The 17,925-nt window shown below is 53.5% G+C and overlaps 2 protein-coding genes across 9 annotated transcripts in view; one reads left to right on the forward strand and one right to left on the reverse strand.

Annotated features, from left to right (window-relative positions):
* Arhgap45 (Rho GTPase activating protein 45) overlaps window positions 1–7,585 on the forward strand; it is a 14,709-nt gene extending 7,124 nt beyond the window's left edge. For 6 of the 7 annotated variants that reach the window (XM_074054504.1, XM_020175091.2, XM_020175089.2 and 3 more), the window contains 13 exons: window positions 1,080–1,268; window positions 1,485–1,622; window positions 1,708–1,898; window positions 2,008–2,132; window positions 2,219–2,302; window positions 2,473–2,574; window positions 2,675–2,847; window positions 3,220–3,408; window positions 3,507–3,644; window positions 4,053–4,279; window positions 4,364–4,574; window positions 5,881–5,989; window positions 6,631–7,585. In XM_074054504.1, the coding sequence (XP_073910605.1) occupies window positions 1,080–1,268; window positions 1,485–1,622; window positions 1,708–1,898; window positions 2,008–2,132; window positions 2,219–2,302; window positions 2,473–2,574; window positions 2,675–2,847; window positions 3,220–3,408; window positions 3,507–3,644; window positions 4,053–4,279; window positions 4,364–4,574; window positions 5,881–5,989; window positions 6,631–6,956 (2,202 nt within the window). In that variant the 3' untranslated portion in view covers window positions 6,957–7,585. The remainder of the gene's footprint in view (window positions 1–1,079; window positions 1,269–1,484; window positions 1,623–1,707; window positions 1,899–2,007; window positions 2,133–2,218; window positions 2,303–2,472; window positions 2,575–2,674; window positions 2,848–3,219; window positions 3,409–3,506; window positions 3,645–4,052; window positions 4,280–4,363; window positions 4,575–5,880; window positions 5,990–6,630) is intronic. The other variant, XM_074054501.1, reaches the window with a different exon arrangement.
* A 2,994-nt stretch (window positions 7,586–10,579) lies between these two features.
* Polr2e (RNA polymerase II, I and III subunit E) lies at window positions 10,580–17,622 on the reverse strand. 2 transcript variants are annotated; one of them, XM_020175122.2, is made up of 8 exons: window positions 17,419–17,616; window positions 15,420–15,594; window positions 13,191–13,306; window positions 12,537–12,617; window positions 12,123–12,181; window positions 11,931–12,009; window positions 11,570–11,648; window positions 10,580–11,091 (listed from the first exon to the last, which is right to left on the reverse strand). In XM_020175122.2, the coding sequence occupies exons 1-7, from the start codon at window positions 17,473–17,475 to the stop codon at window positions 11,583–11,585; spliced, it is 633 nt and encodes a 210-aa protein (XP_020030711.1). In that variant the 5' UTR covers window positions 17,476–17,616; the 3' UTR covers window positions 10,580–11,091; window positions 11,570–11,582. The 2 variants fall into 2 exon arrangements, with proteins under 2 accessions (XP_020030711.1, XP_073910606.1); XM_074054505.1 differs by lacking the exon at window positions 12,537–12,617 and having other exon boundaries at window positions 17,419–17,622.
* Window positions 17,623–17,925: the final 303 nt, after the last annotated feature.

The following is a 17,925-nucleotide window of genomic DNA, read 5'->3' on the forward strand; positions in this document are numbered from 1 at the left end:
AGGATTAACAGGTGTGAGCCACCGGTGCCTGGTCCTTTCTGGTTTTTTGAGTTTTTGCCTTTTATTGGTGCACAAACCAATAAGAGAAGCATCTTTGTCCCTTTTTCTGCTGCACAGTGCTCAGCTGTGGCTTTTGGTACTAGCCCTGTATGGGTGGACACTTTTGTGAAAGTTTATCTTAGATCAGTGCCCCAAAATGAAAGGGTTGATTCAGGGGCAGACACAGCTCCCCTCCCACACCATCATGGTGCTTCTCAGCTTCTATGAACTCTCGGTTCACATGCTCTGCTTAGTCTGGATTGGGGGTTCTTATTTGTAATTGATTTCTCAGAGCTCCTCCCATGTTACGGTTAGCAGACCTTGATGCTGTTAGTTTTCCCCTTCCCAACTCTATCATTTGATCTTTTATCCATTTGATTTTTGATTTTATCTGATACCTGTTTTACCACATGGAAACCTCATGATTGTTCACAGTCTTCTTCATTATTGATTGATTGATTGATTGATTGGAGGCAGGCAGGGTCTCCCTGTGTAGCCCAGGCCAGCCTCAAAATCTGCTTCAGCCTCCCAAATGCTTTATTTTTGAGATTGAACCCAGGCTAAGCACATGATTTACCACTGAGCCATACCCCAGCCCTTGGTTCTGTTCTGATGTTTTGGCTGTGACGTGCTTCTCTTGCCCCTTCACTTCTTCCCCTCCCCCCAAAAATAAGGCCTGTTAGTTTTGGACTCAGTGCTTCCTGCCTCCCCAGAGGTGCCTGGCTTCCTGCCTGGGTGGCCCCTTTGTTTTCATCTGTAAGAAGGGAAGTGAAACCCACAGAGGTATAAGACACCAGCCTGGTCTGTGGGAGTTGAATGAGGAGTTTGTGCTTCTGTTCAGAGCTGACTTGTGCCTCGGTTTTCCTGGCTATAAAATGGGGACCTATTCCTCTCAGGGTCCTGCTTCAGCTGTCCCCTCCTATTCTCCTCCTGTCATTGGGCAGGGACCTCTACTTGTGGGGAATGAGGGTGAGGAGGGAGGGAGGGAGGAGCTGGGGCAATGGAGGATGAAGTTGGTGTTTTTGCTCCCTTGCTTGTAGCAAGAGGCAGAATCTAATCTGCGCAAAGCCAAGCAGGGCTATGTTCAGCGCTGTGAGGACCATGACAAGGCCCGCTTCTTGGTGGCTAAGGCTGAGGAGGAGCAGGTGGGCACTGGTCCAGGGACAGGCGGTGCAGCCTCTAAGACCCTGGACAAACGGCGGCGGCTAGAGGAGGAAGCCAAGAACAAGGTGAGGACAGGTGGGAAGGGGCTGCAGAGGGTCCTGGATGAGATGCAGGGGCAGTGTCTCCCTACTCACTGTGTGGGATTTTCCATCTCCAGACCTTCATCAGGGCCATGTGTCTTTCCAGGAATGCCCTCCCTGCCCAGCCCCATCCTGGGGTTTCTGTATCAGACCTGGCCAACCTTAAGGCTGAGCCTCCATGTGCCCTGCTCCCCACTGCAGGCAGAGGAAGCCATGGCCACCTACCGCACATGCGTGGCAGATGCAAAGACACAGAAGCAGGAGCTGGAGGACACCAAAGTGACTGCACTGCGGCAGATCCAGGAGGTGATCCGACAAAGTGACCAGACCATCAAGTCGGTGCGTGGTGTGTGTAGGGTATGAGGCTGGGGTCGGTCCATCCAGCGTGCTGACCGTGCCCTCTCGCTGCTGCTGCCACCCACAGGCCACCATCTCCTACTACCAGCTCATGCATATGCAGACGGCACCACTGCCCGTCCACTTCCAGATGCTCTGTGAGAGCAGCAAGCTCTATGACCCGGGCCAGCAGTATGCGTCCTACGTGCGCCAGCTGCAGCGTGGCGAGGAGCCTGATGTGCACTATGATTTTGAGCCACACATCTCAACCAATGCCTGGTACCACAGCATCTGCACCCCAGAGACCCAGGCCTCCCACCCGCAAGGATGGGTGCAGGGAAGCAAGCCAGCCTGCCATGACCCCTCCTTCCTGTCTGTTCCCCACCAGGTCCCCAGTCCTGCGTACCCGGAAAAGCAGCTTCAATGTTAGTGACACAGCAGGGACAGAGACTGCCAGCAGCCCCCCAGCGGAAGTTGGGCCCAGTGAGGGGGCACCCACTAAGGAACACAGGAGTGAGTGTGGGCAGGAGCCCTGGTGGTGCTGGTTCCTTGCCACCCCCTCCACCCTTCACTGGAGATGCTTCGTTCTCCTTCCCCAGGTGGACGAGGACACCAGGTGCACAAGTCATGGCCAACCACCATCTCAGAATCTAACAGCAGCCTGGATCCCAGCCCTGGCTCAGGTGAATGGGTTGTTGGGCGGCTGGGGTGGGTAGCTGCTGCCCTTCCAGGGCCTCAGTTGGTTTTGCCCGTTCTGGCGGGGGGGGGGGGGGGGGGGGCGGGTCAAGGAGTTCCCAATTGTTCTCCCAGGCCTGGCCAGGCAAGTATGACAGCCTGTTTTCCTGCCCAGCAGATTTTAAGAAGTTTGAGCGGACATCATCCAGTGGTACCATGTCTTCCAACGAGGAGCTGGTAGACCAGGAGGGTGGTGTAGGGGCATCTGCCTTTGAACAGGGTGAGGGTCCCTGATCTGAGGGCAGGAGGAGGTTTGGACATGGTCTATGGGCCTGGCCCCTTTCTGTCTTGATGATACCAGTTGCTTGTCCTGTCCACAGCTGACCTCAATGGCATGACCCCTGAGCTGCCGATGGCTGTGCCTAGTGGGCCCTTCCGCCATGTGGGACTGTCCAAGGCGGCTCGCACGCACCGCCTGCGGAAGCTGCGCACTCCTGCCAAGTGCCGAGAGTGTAACAGCTATGTTTACTTCCAGGGGGCTGAGTGTGAGGAGGTACATGGGACCTTCGTACTCTTGGGAAGGGGACATTTAGGAGCAGGTGAAGAGAGAGCTGGGGAGCTCTTTTAGATTTGGAGGTACAGTTAGTCCGGAGGTGTAGGCAGGGTGTCCTGGGCAAAGAGTGTAGACAGTGTAAAGGCCTTGGGGCTCTAGAAAGAAAACCAAAGGGCCAGGAAAGAGGAAGCTGGAGGGGTAGGCTGGAGCATTGCCTTCCAGCCAGGAGTGGTGTAACAGGCCAGGAAGCAATAGAACTTGTGTTCTGAGAAGGTACCATGAGGGTTATGAGGGGCTTTGGAGGAGGCTGCTGGTGGAGCTAGATGTTTGTCCTGGGTATCTAGAGAGGCTTATTCTCCACTGGCCCCACAGTGCTGTCTGGCCTGTCACAAGAAGTGCCTGGAGACCCTGGCTATCCAGTGTGGCCACAAGAAGTTGCAGGGTCGTCTGCAGCTCTTTGGCCAGGACTTTGGCCAGGCAGCCCGGGGCACCCCAGATGGTGTGCCCTTTATTGTCAAGAAGTGCATCTGTGAAATTGAGCGGCGTGCTCTGCGAACCAAGGTGAGGCCCTGTGACAGGAAGGGCATGCGGGGATCCTGGGAGGGTGAGGAGTGGAGGTGCTGGGCGGGCATAGGCCAAGGCTGACTGCAGTCCTGCAGGGCATCTACCGGGTAAATGGGGTGAAGACGCGCGTGGAGAAGCTGTGCCAGGCCTTCGAGAATGGCAAGGAGTTGGTGGAACTATCACAGGCCTCACCCCACGACATCAGCAATGTCCTCAAGCTCTACCTGCGCCAGGTGAGATGAGGAGGTGGGGCAAAGTCTGAGCTTGAAGCTAGCACCTGGAATGGGTTTAGGATAAACCAGGGCAGGCATAAACTCCATCCTGAGCTACAGAGCTGGGTGGATGTGGCTTTAACAGGGTGGGTGTGACCATCAGCTGGCAGGGCTGAGGCTGAGGCGGAGCCAGTTGCTGCAGTTGGTGTGCCTTAGTGTGATCACAGCCATGGCTGTCCAAGCTGGACTGGGGGCTGGACCAGACACTGCTGGGGGCAGGGCCTGTGCAGTGTTGGGCGGGGCCATGGCAGGTGCCAGTCTGAAGCTGGGGTAGTGGGCATGGCTAGAGCTGAAGGTGTAGGACCAAGGCAGGAGCTCACTCCTTCTAGGCGTGGCCTGCTGACCCAGTCCGGGTGTGTCACCCTGTAGCTGCCTGAGCCACTCATCTCTTTCCGCTTCTACCATGAACTCATGGGTCTGGCCAAAGACAGCCTGAAGGCTGAGGCTGAGGCCAAGGCGGCGTCCCGGGGCTGGCAGGATGGGTCTGAGAATGAGGCTGCAGCTGCAGTTATGGTGGGCCGTCTGCGTGAGCTACTACGGGACCTGCCAGTGGAGAACTTTGCCACACTGCAGTGTCTGCTGCGGCACCTGTGCAGGTGAGGTTCCCTGGGCAGGAGTTTAGGGTGGTAAGGGTCCCCTAGAGCCACTCATGCACACCCTGTACCCTCCTGGCCCTGCAGGATTGTGGAAGTGGAACAGGACAACAAAATGACCCCAGGGAACCTGGGCATCGTGTTCGGGCCCACGCTGTTGCGGCCAAGGCCCACGGAAGCTACTGTCTCCCTCTCCTCCCTGGTAGACTACCCTCACCAGGCTCGGGTCATTGAGACCCTCATTGTCCACTATGACTTAGTCTTTGAGGAGGAACCTGAGGAGGCACCTGGGGGCCAGGTGAGCAGAATGAGTCCAACCCAGCTGTCCACTATGAAAAGGGACAATCCTTCCAGCTCACAGAATGTAGACACAAAGAACACTGGGAGATACTTGGTTTAGACAGGGTGGGGAAGGCCCCTGAGCTGTCTTAAGCAAAGAACTGAATGACCCCCCAGGATGGGCAAAGGCCCTGTGGACCCTGCATTTCTTTGGAGCTCACATCAGACCTCTCTTATTCTCAGCTGCTTCCCCCACTCCCTACCTCCACTCCCCCAACTGCCACCCATCCCCCTCCCTCCACCCCCCCACAGCAGTGTTTGCCCATGCATCCTTAAACCGCTATTCATTTTTGTTTTGTTTTGATTTGGTTTTTGGTGGCACAGGGGTTTGAACTAATGGCCTCAGGCTTGCTAGGCAGGCTTTCTTACTGCTTGAGCCACTCCCTCAACCCTTTTTTTGTGATGAGTTTTTTTTTTCTTTTTAATTCGTTTATTCACATGTGCATACATTATTTGGGCCATTTCTCTCTCTCTCCCCTCCCCCATCCCCACCCTTTGTGATGAGTTTTTTTGAGATATGGTTTTGCAAACTGTTTGCCCAAGGCTGGCTTTAAACCATGATCCTCCTGATCTCTCCCTCCTGAGTAGCTAGAATTACAGGCATGAATGACCAATGCCTGGGCATTTTAATTTTTACTTTTCACTTTTTATTTATTTGGCAGTACTTGGGTTTGAACTCAGGGCCTCATGCTTGCTAGACAGGTGCTCTACCACTTCACTCACTCTGCCAGCCCTTTTTTGTGTTGGATTTTTTTTTTTTTTTGTGGTATAGGCAAACTCGGTCTACACTTTGAGCTACCACACCAGCCCTTTTTGGTATGGTTTTTTCAATACAGGGTCTCACAAACCATTTGCCTGGGCTGTTTTCGAACTGTGATCTTCCTGATCTCTGCCTTCTGAGTAGCTAGGATTGCAGGTGTGAGCCACCAGCACCCAGCCCAGTTTTAATTTCTTGCCTTTCTTTTCACATTCTTCATTTCCAGGCATCTGTTGTGTCCCTGGGTTTCCTCCTACCACCAGCCTAGGCAGGACCCCAAGACCTGGGGACCCTAAAGTTTGCAGCTTGTGGCTCTGGTGCTGGTACCATTCTGGGCTTTGTCTGTCTGGTTGGAACGTTTGCCTGATGAAGGAGTGCTTAGTAGTCCCCAGTGGGTTAGGGAACAGGCAATGGCTCCTGACGAGCACCAGCCCTGCCTGCATATACTAGGAAGAAACTTGGGCAGGGCTGGGCCGGGCCCTCCCTGACTCCCTTCCCCATGTGGCAGGATGGGCCGTGCAACCAGCAGGCAGAGGTGGTGGTGCCCATACCCTACCTGGAGTCGGGTGAGGGGACAGACTACGCCCTGCAGGAGGAAGTGGAGGATGGGGGTCAAGGTGAGTACATGGCCCTGAGGGACCCAGGACACTGAGCCTGTAGACCCTGGTGACACAGTGGGGCTGCATCACAGTACCCAGGTAGCACAACCTGTGGGTTTTGTCTGCTGTGGACATCATGTGTGCCTGTTGTTTACTAATTTTCCTTTATTTATTATTTGCATTTATAATAGTCTCTTAAGAGTTTATTATAGGGCTGGTGGAGTGGCTCAAGTGGTAGAGAGCCTGCCTAGGAAGGATGAGGCCCTGAGTTCAAACCCCAGTACCGCCAAAAAAAAAGAGTTTATTATAAACCAATTTTTTTTTCTTTTGGTGGGACTGGGGTCTGAACTCAGAGTTTCACATTTGCAAAGCAGGTACTCTGCTACTTGAGCCACAACTCCAGCCTCTAATGTGTTAGAAATACAAGCAATGCAGCACCCCTCAGAGGTTGTCACCTGCACAGTGAACAGGCGATGCCCATGTGTGTGAGTCTGTGGGTGCCAAGGCTCAGGCCAGGCTGTGTGCTTCACCCGCTGGAGCCTAGTGTCCAAGAAGGGAATAGGGCTGGTGGGGACCTCATCAGTGTCCTGGGTGGCTTTCTGGTCCCAGGACATCTCTCTCTCCTCCTTTGTCTCCCACTCTCTGCCTGGCATTCCCAGAATCCCGAGTTGCATCCAATGACTCTGACTCAGAGCTGGAGGAAGCCTCAGACCCACTGTCATCATCAGACACCAGCACCCTGCACCGCCTCAGTTTCCTGGACAAGCAGGAGGGTGAGGCCGGCCTGAAAGGGGGTCCGCAAAGCCACAGTGGCAGTGAGGAACAGCTGGTGGATGAGGACAAGGCAGGCCTGGCCCGGCGGCTCTCTTCCTACAATACCAACCAGTCCAATAACGCAGCGCCAGCCCGGCTGCCCACGATGAGGCTCCAAGGGAGGCGGATCTCAGCAGGCACCTGCCAAGAGAGGCTGCCGCAGTTTGTCTGACATGGGCAGCAGCGGGGACCACTGTGGGCTGCTCTCTTGCTGGGCCCTTCGCCTCTGGACTGTCCTTGAGGTACGACTCAGCCTTGCCAACTTGGATCACTGCCAGGGCTTTGGATTTGGACAGCCCTGCTGTGGGCAACACTGGCTGCCTCCTCCCAGAAGCCACTAAGATTGTGGAGGGCATTGGGCCATGAGATCCTCCTGTGCCTCCTCCTCACCCCAGCAGGCCATCTTACCTGAGCTGGTCTTTGCTTTTGAGTCAAATTTCTGCTTGCTTGTTGGCACACACAGGCCTGTGTGGGCAGGACAACTTGTCCCCATAAGCTCACCCCTTACCCCTCTCCCATCCCCCTATTCCCCCCCACCACCATAATCCCAGACACTGGCCCCACCCTGGCCTCTATTCCATAGTCTGGGAGGGGTTGCAGCACCCAGGGTGGACGGCTGTGCTGGGTGTGTGACAGAGTTAGGGTGGGGGCCAAGTTTGGATGCCACTGCCCAGGCTGGGGGTCCACAAGGGCAATGTGGACACCTGTGTCCTAGGTATAGGGTGAAGTCTCTCACAGGTAATAATGTAGTTATTTGACACGCACATCTGTTTTGCTTTAAAAAAAAAAGTTTCTAATCTGGTCTAGTTTTGTTTTTTTGGTGGTACTGGGGTTTGAACTGTGCCTTTCACTTGCTAGGCAGGCACATTACCTCTTGAGCCACCTTATAGCCTATTTTCTTTTGCTTTTTTTTGAGGTGGTTATAATTTCCTGTGGAATTGTCCAGCTGTCCAGTGGAATTGTCCACATGTTGACAGCCCATGTCCTCCATCATGGAACACCAAAGTGTTCCTACACCAGGCCCACAAGGCTGCCAAGTGCTAAAGATGTAGCTTCTGCCTGCAGAACTCTGCACTGCATTTTACAGTCATTTATTTGAGGGATGGAGCCCAGGTCCTTGCCCATGCTAAGCAGGCACTCACTGAGGGGCACCAGTCTCAGGAAGGTGCAGTGCCCAGTCCTCACCCAAGGGTACCCTGGGGGTCACTGGCCACACAAACCAGCAAGATCCTGGGCAGAAAACAGCCAGCTGGTCATGCCAGACAAAGGAACCTAGTGGAATCATGGCTGCTGATAATAGCAAGTTGGGAAAGGGACCTTCCTGCTGCACAGCCACCAGAAACCAGTGAACCACAGGGCCAGGTAAGCAGCCTCACATACCATGGGCCCAGGAGATGCCTTGGAAGGGAACAAGGAACCATGGTGAGCCCACTTCAGGCAGCCCTGTCTATAGGTTTCTGGTGGTTGTATTTCTGCCACAGGGTAGAGTGGAGGAAATGTGGTAGGCTTTCTGGCACATCAAGCTGGAAATACTTAGGTATCTGGTTCTTTGTCAAAAGAACCCATGAACAATTTGTTTTGTGTTGCTGGTGAACCAAGGACTTTGTGCATGCTAAGCATGAGCCACTGAGCCATAACCTCAGTTCTGTCTACATTTTTAAAAGGTCACAAAAATAAAGGGAAGTAAGTATTCATAGTAGTTGGCTGGAGAGCCCCTTAGGTAGCACCATTATTTGTGGAGTAGATGTATGAAAAAGTCCTCTATAGTCCAGCCAGGCCTCTGCACAGCACTGTTCTGAATGCTATCTGTGTGTGCAGTGCTGGGGACGAGCCGGGGGCCTCCAGCATGCCAGGCAGGTGCTCTGCCACTGAGCCACACCTCATCCCTCTGAATCCTTTTTTCTTTTTTGGCAGCACTGGGGTTTGAACTCAGGGTCTCACTTGAGCCACTTCGCCAACCCTTTTTTGTGATGGGCTTTTTACAATAGGGTCTCACAAACTATTTGCCCAGGGCTGGCTTCAAACTATGATCCTCCTGATCTCTGCCTCCTGAGTAGCTAGGATTACAGGCACGAGTCACAGGTGCCTGACTATGAATGTTCTTCGTAAGACAAGGAAAAAAGCACCAGGTTTACATCCAACTTCTTTTGTGTGACTTCACAGGGTAGATCTCAAGTAAGACTGGCCCAAGATCACAGGATGAGATGGCTAGGGAGCCCCTTCACAGTTGCTCACCCATCCCCTAAAAGGAGACACCTCTTATAGAAGCCTTCTGCTTGTGTCAATTCCATTTGCACTGTTTGGGTAGTGGCTACCCCAGGGCCAGTCTCATCAAAGGGATCCTCACAGGGACTGTCCATCCTAGGACCCATTCACGAAGAGCAATAATTTAAGACTAGTCAAGCCTGGTGTGTGGCGTATGTCTGTCATCCCAGTACTCGGCTACAAACTGAGGAAAAAACTAAAAACAGAAAGCTTAGTAATCCAATTAAACAATGGGTAAAGAATCCAGACAGGAATCTCTCCAAAGATGAGCTAAAAATGAGCACAAGATATTCACCAGAGCCATGTAGTAAAAGCAAATCCAAGCCACTGGACACTTCATATCAAGAGCCATATTCAAAGGATGTATAAGAACAGGTGCTGGCAAAAATGAAAAATGGGAACCTCCATACTGGGCTGGCAGCCTGTAAAACAGTACAGCTGCTGTGCAAGGCTGGGCATTGCTCACAAGTCACCCAGGCCCAGCAATCCTTCCCATGTACCCAGAGAAGTGAACACGTCTCCACATAAACATGTGCACAGTTGGTGGTGTAGCTCAGTGGGAGGTTCCACTTCCAATGTGAGGTTCCATTCCCAAAACCACACAAAACAAAACAAAAAGTTCACGGCAGCAGGACTCACAGCAGTCAGAAAGTAACACAGCTCAGTGTTCACAGACAGATGAGTTGACACACAGCATGGATGACACCAGTGCATCATTCAGCCATGTACAGGACACATGCTACAGCACAGGGGGATCTTGAGGACACTGCTCAGTGAGAACCAGACACAAAAGGCCAGTGTGTGATCTTTCAATGGGGAAATATTCAGAACAGGAGAATCTAGAGACACAATATGGATTTGTGGGTGCCAGGAGCTGGGGATGGGATATAGTGACTGCTTAGTGGGTTGGGACTTCATTTTAGGGTGATGGAATGTTCTGGAACTTGATAGACATGGTGGTTGTATACCTTGTGATTGTACTCAAAACTACTGACAGGCCAAAAAGCAGTGGCTCATGCCTGTAATCCCAGCTTCTTGGGAGGTAGAGATCAGTTAGGGGCCAGCCTGGACAAAAAGTTCAGGAGACCCCATCTCCATCACGGAACTGGGAGTGGGGCTGGTGGAGTGGCTTAAAAAGTATAGAGTACCTGGGGGCTGGCGGAATGGCTCAAGTGGTAGAGTGCCTGCCTAGCAAGCATGAGGCCCTGAGTTCAAACCCCAGTACCACCAAAAAAAAAAAAAGTGCTGAGTGGTGGTGCATGCCTCCTGTCCCAGCTACATCAGGAAACATACATAGGGCAAGCATGAGACCATATCTGAAAAATATCTAAAGCAAAAAGCTTTCAAGGCATGGTTCAAGTAATAGAGTGCCTGCCTGGCAAGCACAAGGCCCTTAGTTCAAACCCAGTACTGACTGCAGATGACAAGCAGCATTTACCAGAAAAATAAGGTCCCCACAAACACAAGAGAACAACTAGGTTCTCTCCCTACTGACCTTTTGGGGTTAGAGCAAGGATACCCACCAAAAGCTTGAGTGTTCATTCTTGGTTTTTGAAGCAAGTTTATTTACAAAAAATATCTTCAATTTTTAAAACATGCAGTACTCCGTAACAACTGAGAACTCCAAGTGGGTTGTAACCTTGAACCCTGCCAACTTCAGAGATCAAGGGGACAGACCAGAGGGAAGATAGGCGAGCCAGTCCAGGTGCCGCCAGCACTGATTTGCACTGACCCACCAAGGCAGCCTACCCAGGAAGTGGGTCAGACATCAGGACCACCAAGAGCAGGGAGGCGTATATATTGGCCCCACCAAGCTGTGCAAGGACTCAGGGCAGCCATTTGACACTGGCTGTCCCTAGCTGACCTCTCCGTTCCTCCTGAAGCACCAGCCAAGCAAGGACATGGGCTCCCTTACCCCAGAACAGGTAAAGGGAAATGGTGGCCATCCTGGGGAGTACAGAAAAGCAGCAACGAGATGGACAGGAGCAGGAGGGCATCTGTCCTGGAGGAAACAGTGGTCACATCCATCTGTCCTGTAGAGTCTGGGAAAGAGAAACCAGGGTGACACTTGAGCCATGCAGACCCAGGCGGGACCAGGATGCATCCCAGGATTCACTTGTGCCCAGGTCACACACAGCTGTACACAGTCACCCTGACCTCAGAGGCAGGAACCCAACAATCACCAGGCCACCAAGGCAGAGCCCCAAGGGACAGCCTTGGTGTAGCAGGTTGGGGTGTGGATGGGAAGCAGGAGAGAGGGGGAAAGGGGAGAGGACTCATGGGTATGGATGCTAACTTCCTGGCTTCATGTCCACTTGGACCTGAAACCGCTCTGCTCCTGGGGGCTCAGGAGCAGGTTTCTGGTCACTCCCCAGCTGTGTGGGTGACAGCTACTTTTCGTGTGAATAGACACCAGAGGAGGCTGTGACACCCTAGGTATCAGGAGACCTTCCATTCCTGGTGGGGACAGAACTGAAACCTGTCTGAATGACAGCATGGAGAGGACAGCTGCCGTCTCACCTGCTGGACGCCACTATTGCACCAGGCGGTAGGTGATGTACCTGCCTGCTGTCTCACTGGGCCGAATGATCTTCACCACCTGCAGAAGCACAAGAGCAGGAGCTAGGGCTGACAGGGCCTCACCATGGTCACACAGGCAGGACATGGGCAGCAGGGAGGGCCCAGTCGGGCAGGTAGCCTGGGATGCCAGCTCCCTGAGCAACCTGGGACTACACTTTTCTCTGGGCCTCAGTGGCCCTCACTTTTTTTGGGAGGGGGCCAGGTCCCAAGGGTCCTTCCAGGCCTTGAGGCCCAGAGGAACAGTCAGGTACAAAGCTCTTGCCTCCACTAGGCAGGCTCAAAGTGGCAGCAGTGGCCTCACCTGCCCCCGTTTTATCCCAAAGTAGCGTGCCACGGGGTCTCCGGCCTGGATCCTGGGCAGTTGGTTCTCTCGGAGTTTACTGGGAAAGTAGTCAAGAGAATATAGCCAGGCTTGGCAGTCAGAGGGGAATGGGGATTCAAGGAGCCCAGAGGGAGGGGGAAGAGCAAGTCACAGAGGGACCTGGAAGGATACTATCGGGCCAGCAGCTCTGTCACCTCCTCCTTGGTCATGACCACGTGCTCTGGGACCAGCTGCAGAAAGAGAAAGGTGCTAAGTTGTCACCAGGGGCTGCCATAGACTGCACTGGCACCCCAGGGTGGGCTGGGCAAGACCATAAACTCCTGTGCTTGGGATGATAGCACCACCCTTGGGTGAACTCCACCCTGCCCTGTTCCAGGCCCCACATGGTAATGAGTGGCTGGCAAACAGCTGCCATATAAGGGGTTCTGTGTTCCACTGGCAGCATGAGGCTTAGGGAGCATAGGTCCTCCCCCTCATCTGATCCTACCACGCTCCTTGGTGAAGTGATAGCCGCAGACCAGGATTTCACCAGGGGAACCTGCTCTGTTCACACCAATACCCCCACCCCCTGGGAGCCCCACCCACCTCATGTTCAGTGATGTTGATGAGCAGCTCCTGTTGCAGGAACTGCTCCAAGATGTACTTGGGTGCCATGTCCACCAGAGACTGCAAGATACAAGGCTAGCAAGCTCAGCCAGGCTGCGGGTGCTGAGGGGATCCTTTTTGAACTCCAGCCTGCCTCTGGGCCTCACCACCTTCTACCACTTGGACTGCTCTCTGGTGGATTGTCTTCAGAACTGACATAGAGACCCTTCCCCATTAAAGAGGTGCCAACCCATGACCATGTGAATCCTACAGCCCAGGTTGACCAGGGACAGAAGTGCTCACCACCCTTTACTCCTATAAGTCTACCTGGGCTCAGTTCAATCCCAATGAGAGACACATCACAGCTACTCTGGGGATCCAGGTCTCAGCCCCTCTCCCCATAAAGCCAGAACAACTTAGAGGTCCACAGGACAAACAGCTTCTGGGTCCCCAATACCACACCATCAGGACTCAGGGCCAAGACCCAAGGACTGTGGAGTATGGTGCCTGCCACTTCAGCTTCCCTCCAATGAGCCAGAAGGCAGGACAGTGGAAGAGGAAGTGAGGCTCACAAGCAGAGGCACAACAGGAGTGGCTCCTAGTAAAGACCATGGGACCTCATGGGTCCACTACCCAGGTGGCAGGGGTCCCTACCTGCTTGGCGGAGGGCGTCATGCCCTGCTGAACCACGATGAGGGCCCGTGTGATGTTCTCCTCCTGCATGCGCTGACAGTATACCTTGATTGTCTTGATCCCCACTTTGGGCTCCTCTGGGGACAGATGTGCGCTGACACTCTGCCAAGCACCATGGCCCACACATCCCCTGGGGTCCTAGGTAGGGATCTAGCATGGCTTCAGACCAGCCATTGCCTTCTATGGGGCCTCAGTTTTCCAACTTGCAAGGGAAGACCCAAGTGGCAGGATCCCAAGACGGGAGTGGCTGCCTCAGCTCCAGCAGGATGCCGAAAGGAGCCAAATCCCAATTGGATCTGGAGGACCCCTTCCTGGAGCTTGGGGCCAGGGATCCCAAATGATTCTAAGGTTGAGAGTCACCTAAGTTATGGTTTGTTTAGCCTGGGAACCCAAGAAATGGCAGCTGGGTGACTTGCCATTTCTACACTTCCCAGGTTGTTATCCTCCAGCAGGAGTGCCAGTGGAGGCAGGCTTGATAGGGCTGCCTGTACACCACAGGTGGATCTGGTCAATCACACCACCTTACCCACAGTGGGCCCCCCCAATTCATATGTTGAAACCCTATATCCCAGGATCTCAGCATGTGACTGTATTTAGAGACGAAAGGTGATTTAAGGTACAGTGAGATCAGGCTGAGCCCTAATACGTAAGACTGACATCCTGTAAGAAAAGATCAGACATACACAGGAAAAGTCCCCTGCAGATACTGGGAGAAGATGCCACTTACAAGACAAGGAGGAGACTCAGAAGGAAGGAACCAGCCCTCATCGAATACTGGTAGCTCACACCTGTATCCTAGCTACTCAGAAAGAAGAGATCAGGAGGATTGCAGTTTGAAACCAGTCTGAGCAGACTGGTTCACAAGCCCGTATCTCAAAAAAAAAAAAACCACTAAAAAAGAAGGGCTGGTGAGGGCTGGTGGAGTGGTTCAAAGTGTAAGCCCTGAGTTCAAACCCTAATACCACAAAAAAAAAAAAAATAGGAACCAGGCTTTGGACACTTCGATTTTGGATTCTGGACTCCAGGACTGCAGGAAATAAAGCTGTTCTTTGAATGACCTGCCTGGTATCTGTGATGGTGGGCAGCCCCAGCAGTCCAGCACAAACAGGAACCTCAACCCTGCCCTACAGGGCGCCCAGAGAGCAGTGAAGCCCTACCGTCTCCCTAGGGAACATAGTTGACACTTGTGACTCTGGAGAGGCCATGACAGGGTTCCATGGGGAGGCAATCTAGTGTTTGGGCACTAGACTCTCCAGTAAACACACTATAGACACAAGGGGCATCTTGAAAAGTGGCACCTGGTCAAGCACCAGTGGCTCACGTCTAAAGTCCTTGTTATTCAGGAGGCAGAAATCAGGAGGATCAAGTTCAAAGTCAGCCCGGGCAAACAGTTCAAGAAGCACTATCTCGAAAATACCCAACACAAAAAAGGGCTGACAGGGTGGTTCAAGAGGTAAGGACCTGCCTAGCAAGCATGAGGCCTCGAGTTCCACCCTCACTACCACCAAAAAACAAAAAGTGACACTTGCTGTATTCAGCATGTTCTTCTACCTACTCCCTTGATTAAGCATGCTAGGCTGAGCCCATACGGTATGGTCAGCACTCATCAGCACTTGTCTTACAGGGCTTTAGAGCAGTGGGAGGGCAGACATTTAAGAGGAAAGCTTCCTTGGAGCAGGCACCAAGACAGGAGCCTGGGGTCCCGAAGAGCCCTTGATGGGGCTTTCAGAAAAGATGCACCCAAGATGGGTGTCAAGGGATGAAGAGCAGACTCTGACCGGGCAGACAGAGGTAAGGATGGCGGGTGAGCCAGGGCATACAGGAACCTGCCACAGCTCAGGGTGTGGCTCAAGTGGTGGAGCACCTGCCTAGGAGCCCGCCGTAGCTCTGGAGGAAGACACGGGGTCCAAGAGGTCTGCTAGGCAGAGATGTGTGGCCTGTACTCACAGGCCGGACAGAGAGGGAGGACACAGGTAGATCTCAGAGCAGTAGGGGGCTGAGCCTCACAGGACTGTGTGATATTCATGATTGGAGAACCTGGTTCAGAAAGTAAGACCAGCACCAAGGGAAGGGAAACCGTTAAGGGTACGGTCAACTGGCCCCTGAGCAGGGGCCCGGAAGACTCCATCAGAACTATGACCCCACCTCAGAGACATACTGCCACAGACCAGGATCACAAAGGTCCCTCACCTGGGAAAAAGACAAACATCTGGTCAGTGGGGTCGTCATTGTGGGCCACCAGTACGGTGAGGTCAGTGCGCCTCGGCCGCCCTTCACTTGGCTTGTCCCCAAACTGGGCTTTGAACTCTTCCAATGTTTGGTCCAGCTCATCCTGGGTCACCAGGTAGCCTCGGTCATGGCACAGCTGCAAAGAGAAAGCCAGCTGATCCTGGAGCAGGGAAGGCGCTCGGCAAAACAAGAACCCACAACCACAGCGGAGAAACCTGCTCCTGAACATGGCAGTGGCGAACTACCTGGGGATAAACTATGGCCATGTCACTGAGCCACTGCCCTGTAAATAAATAAAAAGCCACTATCTTGTCACCACTGCCCCCCATGGGGTGAGCCCAGGGTAGATCCAGAAGTACACAGAGGCCTCAGCCTTGCCCCAAAATCACCCAGGATTGAAGGAGTCAGCTGGGGCTAAACCTGAGCAGTTGCAGCCAGTCATCTGCACCACTATGCAAAGAGACCAGAAATGGCTGTGACTTCATGCTGACAGTGCTCAGGCCCCTAAGGAGGAGAATCAAGTGGTCCAGGCCTAACCCCAGAAAGGGGCCGAGGGACAGGTCTAAGAAAAGACTGACTGAGTATGGGGTTCAATCTTGTAATCCAAGCTACTTCAGAGATTGAGAGAATTGTGGCTCAAGGCAAGTACAGACAAAAAGCAAGGAACTAGCTCAAAAAATGGCCAACCCAATGTTGGAGGTGTGGCTCTAGTGGTAGAGTGCCTGCATAGCAAGCATGAGGCCCTGAGTTCAAACCGCAGTACTGCCAAAAAAAAAAAAAAAAGAAAAAGAAAAAAGGCAGCCTGGTAGTGTAGCTCAGTAGTGAATACTTGCCCAGCATGTATAAGGCCCTGGGTTACATCCCCAGCACCACAGTAAGTACACAAATAAATAAATAAGTAAATAAATAAAAAGGCTCTGACCTCCACCTCCTTCTCTACTGAGTCCCTTTCTGTCCCACTCAAAGAGCACTGGTGTAGTGCGCTGGTGGTTCACGCCTGTAATCCTAGTAACTCAGGAGGCAGATGAGGACTGCGGCTCAAAGCCAGCCTGGGCAAATAGTCCACGAGACCCTATCTCAAAAAAAAACCCTTCACAAAAAAAAAAGATTGATGGAGTGTGTCAAGATGTAGGCCCTGAGGAAAAAAAGTACTGGTTTTTGTTTTCACTAATTCATCATACTAGGGATGGAACCCGGGCCTCCGCAAGTGCTCCCACTGGACTATATAACCCAGCCAAAGCGTCCTGGTTTCTGAGGCAGACTTAAAACTCTAAAGCTTTCTCCTGGTTTCCAAATCAGAGTCCTTCCAGCCAGCCAAGCAACGCCCAGCCCAATCTTCCTAACAGTGCCACCTGGCACAGAACCGGGAACACCATTTAAACTCTCAGCTTAACTTGCTTCCTACACTTCATCACCCCCAGCCTCAGGAGATGATACCAGACCGCCACCCGCCAGGTTCGGGGAGAAATAACAGGTGCAAAGCCCTTGCCTAGCATGCGCCAGGCTCTGGGTTCAAGTTTCCACATCTGAAAAAGTAAAATAAGTAACAACGAAATGCGCAAGGCGCCAGAGGAGCTCTCTGAGGTTGAGCCTGCTCCTTGTCGATCGTTCTTTCTTTTCTGGACGCAACCATGTCCACGCCCCGCCCCCCAACCCTCAAGTTGTGCCTCTAGAGACGAAGAGCGGACGCTGGCCCAACAGAAGGAGCAGGAAAAATTCGTAGAGGAAGCGGTTGGGAACGAGGGCAGGGCAGGAGTCGTGCAGCAGCTCGGAGGGAGCGGCGGGGAGGAAAGAGATGAAAGAAAAACGCGCGGACCTGGCCTCCCGCCCATATAGGGGATCTCCGGAGCCTCGGCTTAACCCGCGGGCCTCTCGGTCAGGCCCCGGCCGGGCGTACGAGAACCCCGCAGTACGCGCCCCAGATCGCGTTCGCTCGACAGGGGCGGCACGCGCTGCTCGCCTGCATGATGGTCTTGCGGATCTTCCAGAGTCGGTATGTCTCCTCCTCGTCGTCCATGGCGCCACCGCAGGTGCCCACCACTCATTCGCCGATCAGCACCCGTGCACGCTGAGTCTGCGCCGAACGCCAGATTGTCCCACTTTCTGCGGCCCTGCGCAAAGCTGTCCTCGGCGAACGCCTGAATGCAGCGACATCCAAAACCGGCAATGCCCAAGGCAGCCCCAGCTTTCGGAGCGCTGCAGTTGGCTACGCGAGACCTAGCCTCGCCAGATCTCGCTGGCTTTAGCCGCAAGGTCTCTCGGAAGTGGTAGTTTCCGCTCAACTACTGCCTAACCCCCACACACACACCATCCCCCCTCCCCACCCCCCACCCCCCCTCCGGCTCCTCCACCCGGAAGTTTAGAATCCCAGGAACAGCCTGTGGAGAAATTGAGGCCAGGAGAGGTCAAAGGTGGCTGGCTTCTAGGGACGGTAGGGGAGCCACTGTGCATCGGACCCTACGGGATT

The sequence above is a fragment of the Castor canadensis genome, chromosome 14 (assembly GCF_047511655.1).
Source record: "Castor canadensis chromosome 14, mCasCan1.hap1v2, whole genome shotgun sequence".
Classification (NCBI taxonomy): Eukaryota; Metazoa; Chordata; class Mammalia; order Rodentia; family Castoridae; genus Castor; species Castor canadensis.

Bases quoted from the DNA above. Each gene is read 5' to 3' on its own strand.
- Polr2e (XM_020175122.2), bottom strand. From the start codon at position 17,475: ATGGACGACGAGGAGGAGACATACCGACTCTGGAAGATCCGCAAGACC. The intron at 13,307-15,419 runs GTGAGGGACCTT...ATCTGTCCCCAG, and splicing joins GATGTTTGTCTTTTTCCCAG to AGGAGCCCAAAGTGGGGATC. The intron at 12,618-13,190 runs GTAGGGACCCCT...TGTATCTTGCAG, and splicing joins TGACGCCCTCCGCCAAGCAG to TCTCTGGTGGACATGGCACC.